Source organism: Prionailurus bengalensis, chromosome D4 (assembly GCF_016509475.1).
Source record: "Prionailurus bengalensis isolate Pbe53 chromosome D4, Fcat_Pben_1.1_paternal_pri, whole genome shotgun sequence".
Classification (NCBI taxonomy): Eukaryota; Metazoa; Chordata; class Mammalia; order Carnivora; family Felidae; genus Prionailurus; species Prionailurus bengalensis.
In genome coordinates, this window is record NC_057359.1 from 88,066,857 (window position 1) to 88,086,685 (window position 19,829).

General features: G+C 59.1%; 1 protein-coding gene across 1 annotated transcript in view; it reads left to right on the plus strand.

Annotated features, from left to right (window-relative positions):
- The first annotated feature begins 8,432 nt into the window (after positions 1-8,432).
- The window catches only part of PRRX2 (paired related homeobox 2), a 40,995-nt gene continuing 29,598 nt past the window's right edge, over positions 8,433-19,829 (plus strand). The window contains exon 1 of the mRNA XM_043565885.1: positions 8,433-8,908. Within this exon, the coding sequence (XP_043421820.1) occupies positions 8,629-8,908 (280 nt within the window). The 5' untranslated portion in view covers positions 8,433-8,628. The remainder of the gene's footprint in view (positions 8,909-19,829) is intronic.

Consider the following 19,829-nt stretch of genomic DNA (forward strand, 5'->3'; position numbering starts at 1 on the left):
AGGTGTGTAAATCTTTGCGTGTCTAAAGAAACTTTACCAGACCACTAAGTCAGAGGAAAAGAAAACTGGGAGAACCCACCCCCCTCCCTTTTTTTTTTTCTCCCCTGTTTCTTTCCTTTGGAACTCTGATCTCTTTGATGATAAAAATGGTCATATTTCACCCCCAAAATATCAGCAATCAGCGAACTAAAGGAAGTGGGAGCCCTGGGGAGTTTCGCTGCCGATTAGGCCCTTGGTTTAATTATTTAACGCCTGCCTGGATTGTGCAGGCTGCAAACACACTCTCCTGCCGTGGGTTCAAGAGCAAGTGAGCCTGAGGGTTCCGGAAGCCTTTATGAAGGCTCAGGCCGGGCCTCAGCCTGTGCCCGCCCCTCCCCCCCGGCCCCGGGCATCCTTCCCCTGACTCGTGGCAAGGCTGGGGGGGGGGGGGCGTCAGGGCAGTTTGCCAGAAGAGAATGCTGGAGAGTTGCATGCGAGGTGGATCCCCAGTGTGGGATGGGTCCTTTCCCCTTTGAGCCTCAGTTTCTCCGCCTGTAACAAGAGGGGTCATCCTGGGAGTCATGTGGGTCCCAGCAGCCCAAAGCCCACGGCGTGGAAGATGTGTTTACGGGAACAGAGTGACCGGCCCGACCGAGTTTAGTCTGTGCGGCTCAGCCGGGCGAGAATACCTCCTCAGGAGTCCCACCAGGGTCTGGTGCTCCCCGGAGGTAACTCGGCATACAGTAGGTGCTCAATAAATCCCCATGGAATGAGTTGTTCTGGACCGTTTCCCATTGCCCCATCTCCCCGTGAAGCGTGAGGGTGGCAAGGGGTTTGCTGCGGGTCTAGAGTGCAGTGAGGCCCGGAGCTGTGCCCTCCTGGAGCCGTGCATACAGTAGGCACTCAACAGGAGCTTGTTCGGCCCTAGGCCTGGATGCAGGCTTGTCCTGGCCCTGCCGGCTCCTCGGGACCCCAGACCTGCCTTATTGCCGCCCCGGCACCAGCCCAGGCACGGTCCACCATGCCGGCCGGGCGTTTCCTGGGCAGTGGCCCAGGCCACCGGCCTGACCCCTGGCCACCCAATCAGCTGTCCACGCTCAGGACAACCACGTGTGGAGGCGTACTGTGTGCTGGGGCAGGGCCCACGTCAGCTTCTCCTTTTTGTCCCCAGTGCCGGGTTCTGGGGACGCAACGGTGAGCGGGAGAGAGCGGGCCGTCTGCCGGCAGGACGGGAAGCGGAGGCTCGGAGAGGGGGGCAAGTGCCCCGAAGTCACAGCACGTCCACAGTGGGGCCAGCCTCGAGTCCAGTCCAGTCTCCCCATTTAGGCCATCCCCTTTGCTCTCTTGGCTCTTATCAAAGCCTTTTCTTCATACCCGCAGGGGACGTTTATCAAATATTTTCCCCATGCCAGGCCCATACCAGGCCTTCGATTTACACGGCCGGCTTCATCTGCTTCTCGCAAGAGCCCCGGGAGATACGCCCTGTCATTCCCTCCGGTTGACAGGCGAGGACAACTGAAATCCAGAGAGGTTAAGTGACCCGGTCCCGCTGCTGGAAAGTGTCAAACACAAGGCTACTGCGCCCCCAACACTCTGAAACCAAAACAGGAAAACCAAAAGGCCTTTTGGTTTTTTGAACCCAAAACTCTGAACCCCCAAACTCTGAAACCAAAACAGGAAAACCAAAAGGCTGCGTGGAGGCTGGTCCGAAGGTGGTGAGCGAACACAATTTTAGTCCCTTACGGATCGGGCTCCTCATTCTATTCTTCGCCCCCTTCTCACTACTGCATTTGGCTCATCTTAAAAAAAAAAAAAAAGAAAAAAAAGGCGACATGGAAAGAGAAGAAAAGAGAAGCTAATACGGTGACTTGCCATCTGTACAGATAACATCACTATGATTATGTCTTTTTTTTTTTAATGTTTATTTTTGAGAGACAGAGAGCATGAGTGGGGAGGGGCAGAGGGAGAGGGAGACAGGGAATCTGAAACAGGCTCCAGACTCCAAGCTGTCAGCGCAGGCCCCGATGTGGGGCTCGAACTCACGAGCCATGAGATTGCGACCTGAGCCGAAGTCGGATGCTTCACCAGCTGAGCCACCCAGGAGCCCCAAGAACCAACGATTATGTCTTAACATTAGCTTTGGAGTTCCTGGCTAGCCAAGGCAAAAAGGGAAATGCAACGTCGGCCATGTCTAGTTATATCCGGAGTTTTTTTGTTTGTGTTTTGTGTTATTTATTTTATTTTTTTAAGGAGACCGTAACCCTTCAAGAGAAACACAGAGCTTCTGAGTCCTAAATTCCCATGGAACCACTTGGCATGATGGTCAACAGCCTGACAAACTTACTGGAACACAAAGCTCATGCTTCCTGGGTCTCAGTTTCCCCTCCTCGCACAGTAGTTGGGAGGACGAGGTAAGACAATGTGGTTTAATGTGAGCCGCTGCCATTACGGAGCCCATCTCAACCTTTGGATTTGCAGGTAAAGCGGAAATATTTTTCAAAGGGGCATAATAGTTCAACCCTTGCCAAGAGCTGAGGACCAGTCACTTCAGCAGGATATCCCGGCCGGGAGATCCTCAGGGGGGAAACTGAGGCTGGGAAAAGTCCGGGCAGTGAGCTGAGGGAGAGAACCAGATGTCCTGCCCCATTGGGCCCGACTCCACTTCCCACAGGGTGGACGGGGGTCTGGGATGAGCAGGGAGCCCTGCTGTGATCGCGGCCTGACACAATATTTACAGAACCCTGTGATCTGTCACGGTCATGCCTGGTCACGTCTGAGTCACATCAGCCTGCGGTGTTTACGATTCCCCAGACGCACAAGAGTGAGCCCAGTTCAGCCCGTGTGCCTCTGCTGTCCCTGCTGAACTGGCTCCTTCGGAAGAGGCTCCTGGGTACACGGCCACAGGGGCCGATTAGATGAACCAGAAGAGCCGCAGGATTCCGTGCCATCCTCGGTCTCAGTTTACCCATCTGTGAAATGGGCCTTGCCCTTGAACGACGGACAGTCGAGTGTCTTGTAGTTGTTATGGCTGAGGAAGGACACCGATTCAACTCCAGAAGAAATAGAACCATGGCGGGAGAAAAATGGGTAGTGACTATAGACGGACCTCTTACAGGTAAGAAACGCGAGAGGTCATTAGATACCAAAAATATTTACCTTCCGCAGCCATTCAACGTAGGCAGGTTGAAACGGGAGACGCCTTTCCAAATTTAAAATAATTTCTTAGTACTGCTCTGCCTCAGCACTGCCTAAGGTACTCACTCCTTGGCATCATGCTGCCCTCGGGCCCCCGGTGAAGTCCAAGATCATCAAACACACACACACACACACACACACACACACACCAAGAAGTTCATTTGGTGACAGTCCGACTGACAGGTCAAAATTAAGTGTGACTGGCACTGACCACAGGACGCGGAGGAGATTCTGGGGCCAGTTCTCGATGCCCCACGGTGGTTCTAAGAGCAACAAGAAAATAAAGGGTGGGCCACCCAGTGGCTTCCAGAAGCTTCTGGGCCACAACATCGAGGAGCCGGAAGTCACAGTGATGCCGGTGTGCAAAAAAGATCCTACCGTATGGGACCGCTCACAACGGTTCCTCCGAGAACTGCAAGGCGGTTGTGGAAAAGGCAGCCAGCGGGCCGACGGTCACCAGTCCCCACACCGGGCTGCGTGGGGCATGTGCATGTTTCATTTGTGTTAAAGCCACAAAGACATTGCCGTAAACAAACAAATAAAATAGCTCGTGCTAACCGGGATGCAGAGACCCAGGAACAGAAACTGAGACGACCTTTCCGGAGGAGGCTCTATGGCAATATGATCTCAAGTCTTCACTCTCTTGCAGAATCTCGGACCCAGCGCGGGAGTTTTCAACGTTTTTGTTTTTTTTTTTTTTGGGGGGACAGAGAGAGACAGAGCATGAACGGGGGAGGGGCAGAGAGAGAGAGGGAGACACAGAATCGGAAACAGGCTCCAGGCTCCGAGCCATCAGCCCAGAGCCCGACGCGGGGCTCGAACTCACGGACCGCGAGATCGTGACCTGGCTGAAGTCGGACGCTTCACCGACTGCGCCACCCAGGCGCCCCAAGTGCGGGAGTTTTCTACTTGGGCTGTGACAGAGGATCACAAACCTAGTACTTGAAGATGACAACAAACGTATTACCTTCCCGTTCTGGAGATCGGAGAGTCCGGGGCTAAAATCAAGGGCAGGCTGGGGGGCGGTGCTGCATGTCTCCCCCGTGGGGGGGGGGGGGATGTCTTAAGGAAGAATCTGTTTTCCTTGCCTCTTCCAGCTTCTAGGGGCTTCCCACCTTCCTGGGTTTGTGGGTGTCTTCCTCCTTTTTCAAAGCCAGTACTGGCCAGTTGAGTTTTTCTCAAATTGTATCACTCTGACAGAGGCTGTCCTACCTCCCTCTTCCCTTTGGAAGGGCCCATGTGATTCCACTGTCATCTACAAGGATCTCCTTTGGGTAGACAGGCAACCGTATTTCCATCTGCTACCTTAATTCTGCTTTAGCAAATCCACAAAGTCCAGGGATTATGCTGGGGACATCTTTGGGAGGCTATTATTTGTCTGTCACATCCGGATATTTATTAGCAAGGACCTAAGTATGGATGTATAGCAGCACGGAATGATGTATCACTAGGGTTTCATTAAAAATAGTGGTGGAATGGGGCACCTGGGTGGCCCAGTTGGTTAAGCATCCAACTTGGGCTGAGGTCATGATCTTGTGGTTTGTGGGTTCAAGCCCGACGTCGGGCTCTGTGCTGACAGCTCGGAGCCTGGAGCCTGCTTCGGATTCTGTGTCTCCCTCTCTCTCTGCCCCTCCCCTACTCATGATCTGTCTCCCTCTCTCTCTGTCGCTCAAAATAAATAAATCAACATTTAAAAAAACAGTGGTAGACAAGACACAGTAAGCAAGTTATAAAAAGTTGTTACAGGGGCGCCTGGGTGGCGCAGTCGGTTAAGCATCCGACTTCAGCCAGGTCACGATCTCGCGGTCCGTGAGTTCGAGCCCCGCGTCGGGCTCTGGGCTGATGGCTCAGAGCCTGGAGCCTGTTTCCGATTCTGTGTCTCCCTCTCTCTCTGCCCCTCCCCCGTTCATGCTCTGTCTCTCTCTGTCCCAAAAATAAATAAACGTTGAAAAAAAATAAAAAAATAAATAAAAAGTTGTTACAATGTAGCTTGACTTTTAAAATATGAATGATGATCTTTCTCCATCTATCTAGAATACAGATATAAGCTGGAAAGGTATACTCAGATTATTTTTAGCTCATTCCTTTTCCTTGTCTTATTGCTTTTCTAGATCTTCAATATTGAATAAATATAGTGATTATCTTCAATTTCTTTCATTAAACCAACTTTTATTTATTTTTATTGTTTTTATTTTTGACTTAAATCCAAGTTGGTTAACTTACGGTGTAATTCATTAAACCGACTTTTTAAAAACATGTATTGAATACCTACTGTGTGTTAGAGACATCTGGGAGTGGGTCATGTGTAATTTTTTATCTTCTCTTGTGTGTTCTTAAGTTTACTTATTTATTTTGAGAGAGAGAGAGAGAGACAGAGAGAGAGAGAGAGAGAATCCCAAGCGGGGCCCGTGCTGTCATCGTAGAACGGAGACGTGGGGCTCAAACTCTCCAAACTCACGATCCAGGAGATCATGACCTGAGCCAAAACCAAGAGCTAGACTCTTAACCAACTGAGCCACCCAGAGGCCCCAGTGACTTTTATTTTCTTAATTTTATTGATGTTTTCTAAAATCTCCACATCAAGCATCTTATTTCTGCAATAAGAATTTAACTTTTTTTTTTTTTTTTTTTTTTAAAGCATGTGAGCTTTTGAGACTGGGACAAACGGGCACTTTAGCTCATGGTCTCACCTAGGATCCAACCTCCAGCAGCGTCACTAATTAAGGACCAGCTCCTTCTCTGCGGAACCTTCTCTGGAGAGCAGGGAACCTCTCTGTGCCCCCCTGTTCCTCCCCATCCCTGCTGCCTGGACCAGGGCCTGGTTCAGTAAACCCTTGTTGAACTGAGGTTCTAAACTGTGATCCTAATTCTCCTTCATTGCCCCCTCTGGGTTGACATCCCGGCCTTGATCTCAATCACCATGGAAATGGTTTCTTTCCTCGCCGCGTCCCTGGGGGGTAATGAGTTTGCCTTCTCCAGGTTAACTGGAATGTCCCCCCCTACATCCGGCCCGGAGTTCTTGCTCAAGGGCTCAGCTTTGGAATAGTGACCTATGCCCCCCGGCCCCAGGACTGACAAGGGTCGTAACCACTCAATAGCAATGACATCAAATAAAACTAAAAACAAAAACAAACAAACAAACAAAAAAACCCAGGGACGCCTGGTGGTTCAATAGGTGAGTGACTGACTCTTGGTTTCAGCTCAGGTCATGATCTTGTGGTTCCTGAGTCTGAGCCCTGCATCCGCCTCTGTGCCCGAAGCCTGCTTGGGATTCTGTCTCCCTCTCTCTCTGCCCCTCCCCCTGCTCGTGTTCACGCTTTCTAAATAAATAAATAAGTATTTCAAAACGAGCCACGACCTTGGTTGCAACAGGGTCCGAGTCACAAGAATTCAGGTATCGGGTTGGTCTCTTTTCTTATCCCTACGTACAGGTGACGGATGAGACTCAGAGAGGACTACTGAGTGACCTTGCCAAGGCCACACAGCTAGCAAGCGGCAGGGAAGAGATGCAGGCCCACGTCCCTCCAGCTCCGGAGTCTGAGTTCGCCATCACTGCTTTGTACCGCCTCTAGGAATAAATGCTTAAAAAAAACCCAAATTTGTTGACGCTCTCTGGCTGCTCGCTGGATAGCAGGTGCCCCACGATGTACGTATCAACTTATTTAGCCCCCCTAACAGCCCATTTTACAGAGGAGATAACCAAGAGGGGCAGTCTAAACAGACTGCCGAGGCCCACAGCGAGGAAGTGCAAGGTCTGGATTTGAAGCCAGGAGGCTGGGGCCGGAGCACCATCCGTCATACACAGATACAGCACATTAACGTCTCTGAATGCGCAGGATGGAAGGACAAGCTCAGGGACGAAGCCACCGGGACTGAGACGCGACCACCGTACTCCTCACGACCCCCTCTTCAAAGGAAGGGCTCGGACGGAACAACTTCCATGCTCCTCCCAGCCCCGGAGGGAGCCTCTGCCCTTGCTGCCTCGGTTTCCCCACCTGTCATGCCGGGGAATGGGATCTACATACTCTCTTGGGCCCTTCCCAGGTCCACAGGCCGACGTTGACACCACCACCGGCCCTAGATTTCACCTCCTGAACCCCCCCCCCCAGGAGCGCCCCGGAGACTGGTATTTCATTCAGCCGGTTCTTTCCGAAGAAGAGAAACCCCATTTTCTCCAAACCCTCGATCTGCCCACGTGTGCACCTCCGTGGATTGCTGCGGTGACCACCACCTGGGGGACACTTCGCCTCACCTTAGGGGTCGCTCCCTTCTCTCTGGGAGGGGGGGGGGACTCCTGCAGAACCCAGGTGGCCGGTTCTGCAGATTCTCCGCGGGGGGGGGGGGCGCGCACAGGCTGGGTTTTATCCGTGCAGAGGCCCAGGAAGGGCACCCGGAAGGCCCCCCCCCTCCCGCCCCCCTCCACGGGCTTATTATTTTTGTTGGTCTGACATTACCACCGTGCAGGGATGGCAGGGAGGACAGAGGGCCAGGTCTCCAAGCGGCTGTCCCCGGGGAGACACCTGCGGTATCTGGAGGGCTTTCCTTGAAAAACCAACCAAGAGCAGAGACCCCAGCCTGCGACTCTCTTACCCTGTCACCCATCTGTCAGCCTGGCTGTCTGTCCTCTGGGCGTCAAGTAGGAATTCTGGAGGGAAACTCTTTCCTATCGGCTTGATTTTCCCCCGGGGAGGGCCTGGAGCATCCTGGAGGTGGGCTACGAGGCGTGTGTTTTGGGGGCCCGCCCGCGCCTACACCCCAGAAGCTTGAGAACGTGCTGCTTTCTGGGTCTCCCGCCAGGTGGAGTGAACAGGACGGGCCTCGGGTTCTTCCCAGAAGATTAGGAACCGCGTTGGGGTGCACAGTGGGGGGGGGGGGTGTGGGGAGGGTGATGAGGGTGGAGTTGGGAGTTCGGCCCTTCCCCCTCAGCTGTCTCAGAGTCGCCCCGCTCCACCCGAGGAGGACTTTGTGAATGGAGGCAGAGTGGGGGGGGGATTTACACCCCCCCCCCCCGAACACTGAACTTTCCCACTCCTTACATTGTGGGTGGGGAGGGCGCGGGGAGGACACCCCTTCCCCCCTCCCCTCTCCCTCCCTCCCCCCCCCCCCCCCCCGCCGGACTCCGCGCAGGACCCCCTCCCTCCCCGCAGCCGCAGGGTGGGGGCGGGCGAGGCGCGGCGCGGGGAGGAGGAGGAGGAGGAGGCGAGGCAGGGGCGAGGTCTGCTTCAAGAAGGGGCGTGCGGCCGGAGGAGCTCGCGTTTTTAGCAACTTGGAGAGCGCGAGGCGGCGGAGGGGAGGGAGAAAGTTTGCTTCCCCGACGTCAGCGCCGGGCGGGCCGCGGCGGCCGGGGGGCGAGCAGGCGGCGGGGAGCGGGGCCGAGCGCGGGGCGGCCGCGGGGCGCGCTCGCTCCGACCCGCGCCTGCCACCCGCGCCGGCGACCCCGGGGCCCTGGCGGGCATGGACAGCGCGGCCGCCGCCGCCGCCGCCGCCTTCGCCCTGGACAAGCCGCCGCTGGGCCCGGGGCCGCCGCCGCCGCCGCCGCCGCCGCCCGCGCTGGGGCCCGGCGACTGCGCCCAGGCGCGCAAGAACTTCACGGTGAGCCACCTCCTGGACCTGGAGGAGGTGGCGGCGGCCGGGCGGCTGGCGGCGCGCCCCGCGGCCCGGGCCGAGGCGCGGGAGGGCGCGGCGCGGGAGCCGTCCGGGGGCAGCAGCGGCAGCGAGGCGGCGCCGCAGGACGGTGAGTGCGGGCGGGGCGGGGAGCCCGGGGGGAGGGGGGGCGGCCGGGGCCCGGGGGGGGCGGGGGGGGCGTGGGAACGGAAGCGCGGGGTCCGCGGGGGCGCGCGCTCCGCGGGGTCCGGGACGGGAGGGAGTCGGGGCGCGGACGCGGCGCGGGACCCGCCGGGGGTGCGGCTGCCGGGTGGGGGCCGTCGGTCTGCGATCGGGCGGGCAGCGGGGACCGGGGCTCTGGACCCGGGGAGGGGCTCGGCCGCCCTCGGCCACGGCCGCCGCCGCCGCCGCAGGTCGTGGGAACGGCGGGGACGTGTGCCGCCTTGGTGCCCGGCCCGGTGGGGGGTGGGGGGGGGTGGGCAGCGCTCGCGGCCGCCCCGCCAGGTCGCCCGGGAAGTGGGTGCGATCACTGCCAAGTCACAGCCGGGGAAACCGAGGCTTCCGAGGGGCAGGGCAGCCGGGTCACACGCCTGGGTTTCAGAGGCCGCCCCGCTTCCTCCTGTCCCACCCCCGCTGCGGCTAGGTCTTAAGATGGGCTCCTTGGCGGGGGTGGGGATGCCTGCCCCCCCCAACCCCACCCCCACCCCCAGTTTACCCCACCGGCGGCTTCCTAGATGGACTGGCCCAACCCTAAGGAGCCAGCCAGGCCTCTCTCCTCTGCCGAGGTTAAAGGTCATCAGGAAAGGGCTTTAAAAACAAACAACCCACCCAAGTGGCTTTTTTCAGAAAGTCGTACTGGATCACTGGGGCCTGAGCCCTGGGTGAGACAGGGAGGGGGCGGGGAGGGAGAGATGGAGATACAGCGAAGGTGCCTGGCCCTGGGCGTTTCTCGTGGGAGCTGAGGAAGGACCGGAGTCCCCACGGCTCGCCTACAACCTGTAGAGTAGCTAGGGTGGCTGAGACCAGAACCAGGTCCCCTAGCCCCGGGGAGCCAGCTGGCCTGCTGGAAGCTCTGGGCCCCTTTAAGAGCCCTTCCCACCCCCTCCTGGGGACCCCCACTTCCTGCACCAGCCTCCAGGTCTCAGGGGAGCCCCCCCCCCCCCCCGGCTGGCTACATGCCCTGCTTTTCAGATGAGAGGAGGTGCAGGGGGCACCGAGGTGACTCCAGCCTCGCCTGAGACCTTGTCCAGGAGCACGTGTGTACGTGAGGCGTACCTGACTCCCAGCCGCACCTCACAGAGCACCCAGCTGGTGCCGTTGCTGGCTCCCTCCCGGGGGCGTCCACTTGCCCGCCAGCCACAGCCTTCCGGCATCTCTCTGCACCCTCCAGGGTGAGCACGAAGCAGGCCGACCCACCCGCGGGAGCTGGGGCTCCCTGATGGAAAAGTGGAAGCGAGGTGTCTGGTTTGGGCCGGGGGCCAAGTGGGTGCCTTCTGGTGCAAGAGGAGAGGGGCTCTGCCAGCCTGAGTTCGCTCCAGGACCCCAGGGCTCCTGGGAGGAGCGGCTGGCTCTGAGCTGGCTTCCCCTAAGAGGAGAGGAGAGGTCTCTGATTTTACCTGAACGAATGGGGGATCCCCCCCTGGGGCTGGGGAGAGAAGGAGGAGCAAATTGAAGGTGAAGCCAAGAAGGAAGGGCCAAAAGGAAGGACAGGAGAGAAGAGAGGGGCGCAGAAGTGGCCCCGAGAAGAAGGAAGGAGGCACGGGCTTCCTGCCCTCGAGACCTGGCCAGGGGCTGGGTGCCTGTTTCCAGCCCAGCCGTGGGGAGAGACGGTGGAAGGCATCGCCGCTGTTGGGACACAGCATAGGTTTCCCAAACGCAGGGTTTTTCTGGGGGTGTCCCAGAACTGCTTGTGTCATCTGCGGACACAAGTGCCTGGACAGGGCCACTGGCAGCCCCCAGGGAGCTCAGTGGGTAGGGGGCCTCCCCAGCACCCCCCTGCCCACCCTCGCCCGGCCACCCTCAGTGAGAGCCCGCGGTGGGGGGGGGGGGCTTTCCTTTCCTAGATGGGGCTTCCGCACCCTGGGGGCACCAAGGCCCTGGGGACAGGGAACGCACTGGGTGTGGGGTCGGGTGGGGGTGGGGCAAGAGCGGTGGCAGCGGTCTGGCCCCCAGAAGCGAGCATCTCCCACTCGGCTGTGACATTGAAACGCGCATGGCCACCGTGGAGGGTTCTTCGGGAAGCTACACGTTTCAGTTTCAAGGCTTCTCTGTGTTGGGGATCACATCTTTCCCCCTCACGTTTGGTGTTAAAAACGCCCTTTCTTTCATGAACTGGGGATAATAATTGGAGATTGTTTGATTTTAATGTCCTTACTTGGCAAAATTAAAAGGAGGTAACCCTATAGTCATTCCTTAGATTGAAAGCAAATCACTAGTCCATGAAATCCAAATGTTTTATATAGAGTCAAGCGTCTCCCCAAGGCCAACTGGGCGCATTCCAGGGGTGCCCGCTGCCGGCAGAGTTCCTCCCGGAGAGGCAGGCGGGACGCGGGGGGGGGGGGGGGGGAGGGGACACTGTATGGCTGTCCCCCTGGCCCGTGAGACTCCCTCGGCTTGCTCTCTGCGTCTGGGCCTGCAGAGTAGAGGGCAGAGGCTGGCTGCTCTGTTCTTTTTCCATTTCCTTCCCTCCTCAGGCAGGTGCCCCCTCCCACTGCCACTCACTGTGGATTCCTGAGTCTCGAAGTCTCCAAATGGTGGGGGAGAAGGAACCTTCCCTCCCGGGATCTCGGTGAACCCAGCCTGCATCACGGGACCCCTTTCCTAAATAGGCAGCCAGACCTCAGGGTGTCGGGACTCTAGACCCCAGGCCAGCAGGCACGGGGCCCTGGGCTGTGACTTCGTCCCTCAGTCCTGGGCCCGCCTGGAGCCCTGGCGCCTCGCCGAAGATTTGCCCATGCTCAGAAGTGGGTTTTCCTGTGGCTTCTGGAGCTGTTTCTGGGTCCAAAGAAAACAACTGACACCAAAGAGAGATGTCCCCCCCCCCCATTAAAAATTAAGAGCTAATGGAGAAACTCATGAGTTAGAAAATTGATACATTTTCAGTCTGCCAGGAGAGCAGGCTCAAAATTTAAAAAAAAAAATTTTTTTCTTCTCTTTTGTTTTCACAAAGCCACCAGTAGATGTAGCCGAGCCTCGCCAGTGATTTTCCCAGAGCAGGCGTCCCCGGAACTGGCCGGGAAGGCTGTGGCTTTGCTGGTGACTCAGAGCAAAGCGGGGTCTCGTGTCCCTCCCAAATCAAACGCTGAGGTCTGCGCTGGGCGCTGAGCTATGCCAAGCACGTTAGGAAAATAAACCCTCGTTTGCTGTCTTTGCAGTGACTTACAACAAAAGAAACCACATTAATAACTGAGATTTTCTTTAAAGCATTCCCTCCTGTGGGCAGGGCGGAAACAGGGATGCGGACACACTGTGAAAATAAACACGGCCCCTGGAGCCAGCCGGGTGAGGCCCCCAGCCCGGGAGCCCTTCCCCCCCCCCCCCCAAAGCCATCTGGCTGGTACCTGGTTTGGAGACCTCAGGACCACGAGGGTCCACTGCCCGGAGATTCAGGACAGCCGGGTGCTTGGAGGCTGAGGGCACAGGCTGGGCCGGAGGGCGGGCTGGAGCCCCGGGTGGGGGGTTCTGGGCTCCCTCAGCCACATCTGCTAATGGGGGGCCAGGAGGCCAAGGGTGAACCTGGTTTAGGGTGGGGGCCTGCCCCTTCCCCAGAGTAGCGGACCTGAAGGGACCCCTGAGTTCTAGAGACTGGCCGACCTGCCTTCAATTCTTAAAACTTTTATTGTGGCGAAATGTATCCAAGATTCAGCCCTTTAGCCATTCAGGGGCGCTCAGCGCATTCACGCCGTTGCTCAGCCGTCAACTGCTGCCCGTCCCCAGAACTTTCTCAGCGTCCCAGACTGAGATTCTGCCCCCTTGAAACACTGACTCCCCACCCCCCACTCTCCTCTCTGTCTCTCTGAATCTGACAACTCTAGGGACCTCACGTAAGCGGGAGCTTACGATGTTGCCCTTTTGTGACACTTAGCATGATGTCTTCTGGATTCGTCCATGTCGTAGGCGTGGGTCAGAATCTCCTTTCTTTTTACGGCTGAGCAGTATTTCGCTGAGTGCGTGTGCGTGTGTGTATGTGTGTGTGCGCTGGCACGTGCCACGTTTTGACCATCCGTTCATCTGTCGGTGGACACGTGGATGGTTTCCACCTTTTGGCTGTTGTGACAAATGCTGCTGTGAGTACGGTGTGCAAATACCTTTTCAAATCCCTGCTTTCCTTTCCTTTTTCTTTTTTTTTAGTGTTTATGTATTTAATTTGAGAGAGAGATAGAGAGTGAGCAGGGGAGGGGCAGAGAGAGAGGGAGAGAGAATCCCAGGCAGGCTCCGTGCTCTCGGTGCAGAGCCCAACCCGGGGCTCGAACTCACGAAGCCGTGAGATCATGACCTGAGCCGAAACCCAGACTTGATCGCCCAACCAACTGAGCCCCCCGGGGGGCCTAGAGCCTACCCTTCTTCCCTCTGGCCTTCCTTTCCTGGCATCCATTTCAAGGGGGCCCCGGGGGGTGGGAGGGCGGGGGCAGAGCCGTCTGCAGTGGGAGCCCTGGCTTTTGCTGCCCCCTCTGTGTGTGACCTTGGGCATGTCACATCCCTTCTCTGGGCTCAGTTCCCACCTGAAAGGGGGAGGCAACGCCCAGATGTTGGGAGGGGCCCCTCCCGCCTTTCATCGTGATTTGATCTAGGCTGAGAAAATGCGCAGGAACGTGGAGTCTCGGGGGTCTGGATCCTGGCAGGACCTGGTGAGGGCAGCCCCCCAGCCTATGCCCCGGGTAGGGAGAGAGGAGGGTGAGCGAGACGCTGAAGAACCAGGCCTAAGAAGCTGGGAGCCCAGGGGAATCCAGTTTGAGAACTGCTGGGTCGGCCGGGCTGGCAGGAGGGGCGCATCTCTGGCTTTTTGTCAGCGGGGTGGGCACTCCCTGTTTAGTTCATTGTCCTCTAGGTTCCAGGGTCGTCTTGGTCCTCTAGTAAATCATCTGCCTGGAGCTTGGGGTGCGGCACAGGACCCTCGGACCCGCTAGCACCCCATAAGGGCAGAAGCTCAACAGGGCCCGAGCGGTCCTTGTTCCCTCGCGGAAGATTCCGGAAAAGTAGTTTTGGAGCAGTGGTGAGAATGCCTGTTTGCACACCACACTTGAGGCCCAGAAGGCATTGCCAAAGACGACAGGGGGAGAGCGGACCTGATGTCCCTGTAGGTGCGGGGCACCCTGAGTGGGTGCGGGAGGCAGCACATAGTAGGTTCTCAATAAAGGGCCTCCATGGCAGCTCACTGGGATGCCCACGCCTGCCCTGTGAATCAGGCAGGGCTAGTGATTTACCATCCCTATTTTGAGGGGGCCCAGAGAGGCAAAGCAACCTGCCCAAGGCCTCCCAGCTGGGAAGGGAGGGGTGGGGTTTGTTTGGGGAACTAAAGGGATGGAGAGGCGGGAAGGGCTAGGCCTTGAGGGCTGCACAGAGTGGGGCTGGTGGGGGTAGGCCCTGTGCCGTGTTCAGGGTTTCTAAACGTCTGAAGACAAAGGAGGGCTTCCGGTGGCTCGTCCTAGGCGGGGACGTGGGGTCAAATGGGGTGAGGCAAAACCTGAGGGGCGGTCGTGGTGTCTAAGACCCAAAGGACAGTGGCTGACCCCAGATGGAAATGAATCTTGGGGGGTGATTAACGGGGAGCCGGCGGGCCCCCTGAACACATCCGACACACGGCACATCAGGGTCGGGACCTGGCCCGGGGTTGCCCTGGAGTGAGAAGTCGGTTGCGGGAGTAGAGAGGGGACGTGCCGGTGAGGCCGTGACCGTGGCCAGCGGCCCTGAGAGGCACGTTCGCTGAGTGCTTACCGCGTGCCAGCCAGGGCTCTACCCGCCTCACCCCTGTTGTCTCCCCACCAACCACGGAAGTGGGTCTTTTTAGCACCCCCAATCTTTTTTTAAACATTTTTTTAATGTTTATTCTTGAGAGAGAGTGTGCATGGGAGAGGGGCAGAGAGAGAGAGAGAGAGAAAGGGAGACACAGAATCCGAAGCAGGTGCCAGGCTCCAAGCTGTCAGCCCAGAGCCCGACGCGGGGCTCGAACCCACAAACCGCGAGATCGTGACCTGAGCCGAAGTCGGACATTTAACCAACGGAGCCACCCAGGCGGCCCCCTATCCCCATTTTATACGAGGGAGATGAGCCACTCGCCAAGTCACAGCTTCCCGTGAAGCTTCCCAGGTCTGTCCAGTTCTGAAGGCCCTGTCCTCCACCACCGCCTAAAGCCGTCCCCGGAGCCCCCAGAACGCGGGCTGGTCCAACCGGGGATGGCCACTCCCAGGCGGATGTGGGCCGCACTCAGGGGGCATGAGGCAGCCTGTGGAGGGGTCTTTTCAGCAGCCCGGCCTGGGGGAGACGAGCAATCCTGGCAGTGTTGGGGGGCCGCCCAGCTTGGGGGGTTTGGGAAGGTGTGAGCTGAGTGGGGGACCCTCTCCTGCCCAGAAACATCCAGAATGGCCTATCCCACCCTCCCGCAGGCCTATCTCCAGCCTCCGGGACACAGGAGAGCCGTGGAGGGTCCTTGACTCTGAGGAACATCGATAGGACGGCCCCCTTTCCTAGTCGACCGCAGCTCCCATACTCATCCATTCATCCATTCATTCATTCATTCATTCCACAGTCGTTTTCTGAGTGCCCACTGTGTGTCAGGCCTCGAGCCCCTACCACCCGCCCAGGCTTTCGGATTTCGAGCCCAGTGAGCTTAGAGCCACTGGCCCAGAGTGGCGAGTTGTACAAGCTGCCCAGAAACCCATTTACTTGCGACAGGATCATCCGGTTGCCTCCGTCCGTTTCAGACACAGAGATGCCCCACCCCCCCCGGCCCAGCACACACACACTCGAACCCACAAACCCTCTCACGCCCACCCACACTCACATCCGTACACACAAGCCCACTCGTTCGCACACCCCCCCCCCCCCATCAACACACACGAATGTGCGCGCACATGCTCACGCCCCTCCATGAGGGCTCCAGCCTGGCCCAAGCGATCGCGTCCAGGCTCTTAGTGGGCAGGGCGGCCGCAGGCAGCCAGTGAGCAGTGAGCGGCCAGAAGGCTCTGGAACGGGCCAAGGGTTAAGTGCCTTTTGTGAGGTGGTGAGTAGGAGAGCACCGTGGGAGCTTCCTGTTTAGACAGAGGTGGGGAAAGTCATTGCACGGGCTCCCATGCTGAGCAGACAGGGTGCTCTGGGGGGTAGGCGAGGGCACAGGGGGCAGGGGGCAGGAGGCAGGGTGCTCCCCATCCAGGGCTGCTGCCAGGAAGGAGCTGTGGCCTCCCCGGGAGCGTGGGCTTGCTGGCAATGGCAGGGGCAGAGCCCCTCCCAACCCCCCACCCCCTCCCACCCCCACCCCCAGCCAGAGCCCAGGAGTCGTGGCATCTTAAGATGTCCTGGGAATCAGGTCGCGGAACAACCCGGATGCTGTCACCGCCGCTGGGAGTCTGGCCCCTTGCTCTGTGTCCCTTCCACATCTGGGAAGCTGCCTGTCCCCAGCCTGGCTCCGAGGGGCCACCGTGATGACAGGCGCCGTCCACATGGGGTGCTTTACAGCCGGCGATATCTTTTATTGCGTCCTAAAAGATGAAGCGGGCTCTGGAAGGCATTATTTTTGGTCCCTCTTTGTGTTCCATTCTGCTTTTCTGTGCATGGGAGGGGCAGTTGGGACCTTCCAGTTTGGGGGGCGGCGGGGGGCGAGGCGTTACAGAGAAGCCAAGAAGCTCGGACCTGGCGACCCAGGGGGGGACCGTGGTCTTTGGGGAAGCTCCTTGGTGTGGGGCAGTGAAAGGGGAGGAGGCCGGGACAGGCACCCCTGGGAGCTTCCGCAGCGGGCCCTGAGCAAGCACCTTGGTTGCCTGAGACCCGACCGGGTGAAGGTTTGTCACGTCTGTGACACTGCTGCTCAGGGGGTCGTAGGTGGGGCCCTGGACGTGGCCTGTCGCCGGTCTGGGGGGGTTTGGACCCAGCTGTGGGTCAACATGTGGCCCCAGAAAGACGCACCTGGGCAGCCGGTTGAAATGCATGTTCCTGGGCTCTACCCCAGCCCGTGGAATGGTGCTCCGTGGGCCCGGGCACCTGCATTTAACAGGTTCCCATGCACTTCTACGTGCATTAGGGGGTGCACGTTAGAATGGCGGGTGCCACCGAACCCTCAAAGCCCCCTCCCGGCGTCCCCCCCCACCCGCGGCTCTCCCTCGCGGGGGGTGGGTCCCCGGGGGCCCCAGGAGGGCGGCCACCTGGCCCCCCCCATCCCACCTCCCGGTCCATCCTCCCCTCCTGCCGTGGGCACAGACATCTCCACGCCAGAGATGGCGTTATTAAAAGTGACATTTAACCAGAGCTGGAATTAACCACGCGGATGGCTGCAAACCTCGGAATCAAAGCGCGAGCCGCCGGGCGCGCCTGGCAGGGGTCTGGGCCTCTCCGCCGCCAGAGCTCCGCGCCCCGGCCTCCCATATAAAACCCCCGCGGAACGCCGAGGTCTTGAAAGCCAGTGCACCTCCTTTCATTAGACTAACAAATAACACGTAACAGAAAACATCTGTTAACAGCAGCCCCTAATGTTCTCAAGATGGTGTCGCGGGCGGCCGGTCCAGCCAGCGGGCAGCCAGGCCGATCAGGGCTCGGGTTCTGGCCGCCCCCCTCCCCAGGGGGGGTCGCAGGGCCCTCGGGGGAGCCGGGCACCCATCCCCCGTCTCTCCTGGGCCCCTGCACCCTGTGCGGCCCGGGGGATTCCTTCTCCGCCTTTCCTTCCTCTGACTCTCTCCCTGCTGATGAGAAGCAGTCATCCGAAGGTGTGTTTGCGGGGGGGTGGGGGGTGGACCGTGCAGCGGGGTCCTCCCCCCCACCCCCCCGCCAGCCGTGTGGCCTCGGCACGTTTCACAGATCTGGGGAAACACGAGAGCTGGCTGGCGGGGGATACGTGGCCTGAGGTGGTCAGCAAGGGTGTCTGCTGCTTTGATTACTGTCGGGGAAACAGAGGCTCCGAGGGGTCAAGCGACTAGCCTGGGGTTACACAGGGGGTGGAGAAGCGAGGCCTGAGACAGCACAGGCCGGCTCTGCCCTCGCTGAGGCCCCACGTCCCCTCAAAGTCCCCACCACTAACCGCACGGGCCCGGAAGGCAGAGGGGCCTGTGGATGCTGTATCTTCCCAGACGGAGGCCGGGAGACCTGAGCGCCACCCCCCTCCCGGGACCCGGAGCATCGTCTTCTGGCCGCTTCCCAGACCGAGGGAGGGCAGTCCGGGAAAACAGCCCAACGGTGGGAGAAGAGACAGATTGGCACTTTGTCCCCTGTTTCCCGTCACGGTGAAGCTACAGAAAACAGGTCTTCTCGTCGTCCCCCGAAGAGACCGTTAAGCCCCAGCCCTCCCCGCCCCTCTCTAAGATATGCCTTGCTTTGGGGTTGCAAGGTGACGGGCTGGGGCGCGTTAATTTGCCCGTTCATTCAGGGCACGCGTGGTGTTGTTCCGAGACATCGTGCGGGGAGAAAACACCAGGGGGACGGGGGAGCCCTGGTCCCTCACCGGGGAGGGGAGCGCGAAGGCAGGCAGGGTCGCGGCCTGCGGTCTCAGCCGGCCGTCCCCACCTGCCTGGCTCAGCACAGCACTTCACGTGCAGCCCGCTGCTGAATTCTCTCAGCGGCCTTAGGAGGGCAGGGAAGCATGATCCCCATCTTGCAGATGAGGAAACTGAGGCTCAGAAAGGCAGAGCGAGGTGGCCCAAAGCCGCTGAGGAAATGTGCGGTGATCCCCAGAGCCTAGGGACAAGGCTGGTCACCCCCAGCCTGGGCCCCTAGGTGGCCAAGCAGCCCTGACACGGAGGGACTGCGTCTCCCATCTTCCTGGTTCTCACCTGGAAACCTCTGCAGTGACCCCGAGGAGGGCGCTGCTTTTCCAGGGACACCCTTGTGCAGAGCCTCGCCCCCAGCGGTCAGGCAGGGGGACTCCGGGCTGTGCTGCGACGCAGGGGCTGGGGCCGGGGGCCCGGGTTGGGGGGGGGGGCCAGGAAGGGACCCCAGCCTTTGGGAATCTCGTGTTTCCCAGACACGTCGTGTTTTCCCCGGGAAGGCCGGCCCCTTCCCCAGAGCCGTCTGCCCTGCCATCACAACCCCAGGCTGACCCCCAGGCGGGGCGAGTGTCAGGGCTCGAAGCGGGAAATTGCTGGAGACAAGAAGTAAAAATGGACTGCTCTGGTTTCACCGGGAAGGGAAGAGGAAACGCGAAGATCTAACGTGGCCGAAAGCGAGGTCGCTGTTGAAAGGCGATCGTTGTTGTTGCCGTGAACTCGAGTCCGGGCCGAGCAGAGCTCCCAAGACGGCGGCCTTTTCGAGGGGCTGATTTCTCTCTCAAGGGAGGAAGAGAATGGGGGAGGCATCCCGTGAACGCTTCCCTCCCTCCTTCCACAAATATTTGTCGAGCACCTACTCCATGTCGGGGGGTGGGCTAGGTCCTGGGGTCCCAGCGGGATCAAGGGAAGTGTGGTCCCCGCCACAAAGATGTCCTGGCTGCCCCGAGGACAGATAAAGGGGCCCCCTACCTGGCCTGGAGGTTCTGGGAAGGCTTCCTGGAGGAGGCGGAATTTCAGACTGTACCTAAAGGATGAGTGGAGTTAGCCAGAAGAAGAGGTGGGGGAAGGGTGTCTCGGGTGGCGGGAATAGCAGATACAGAGGCTCAGAGGTAGGAAAGAGATTGGCTGCTCCAGGAGCAGAGGGGTGTGAGGGAGCACCGTGGCGGTGGGCCAGCGAGCAAGGCCTGACCCAAGACCCGCCGTTTTTTGTGTGAGGAGCGGTGAGAACGCTTCCTGCTCGTCTGTGGGTGTCTGGAGTATCCAGAGCACCCAGGGCCTCCCCAGGAGCTCTCCTGGTGAGCCAGTGAGCCTGTCGTGTGGGATATGAGTGGCTCACTTGGGAACAGCAGGTGGCCTGGCTGCCCA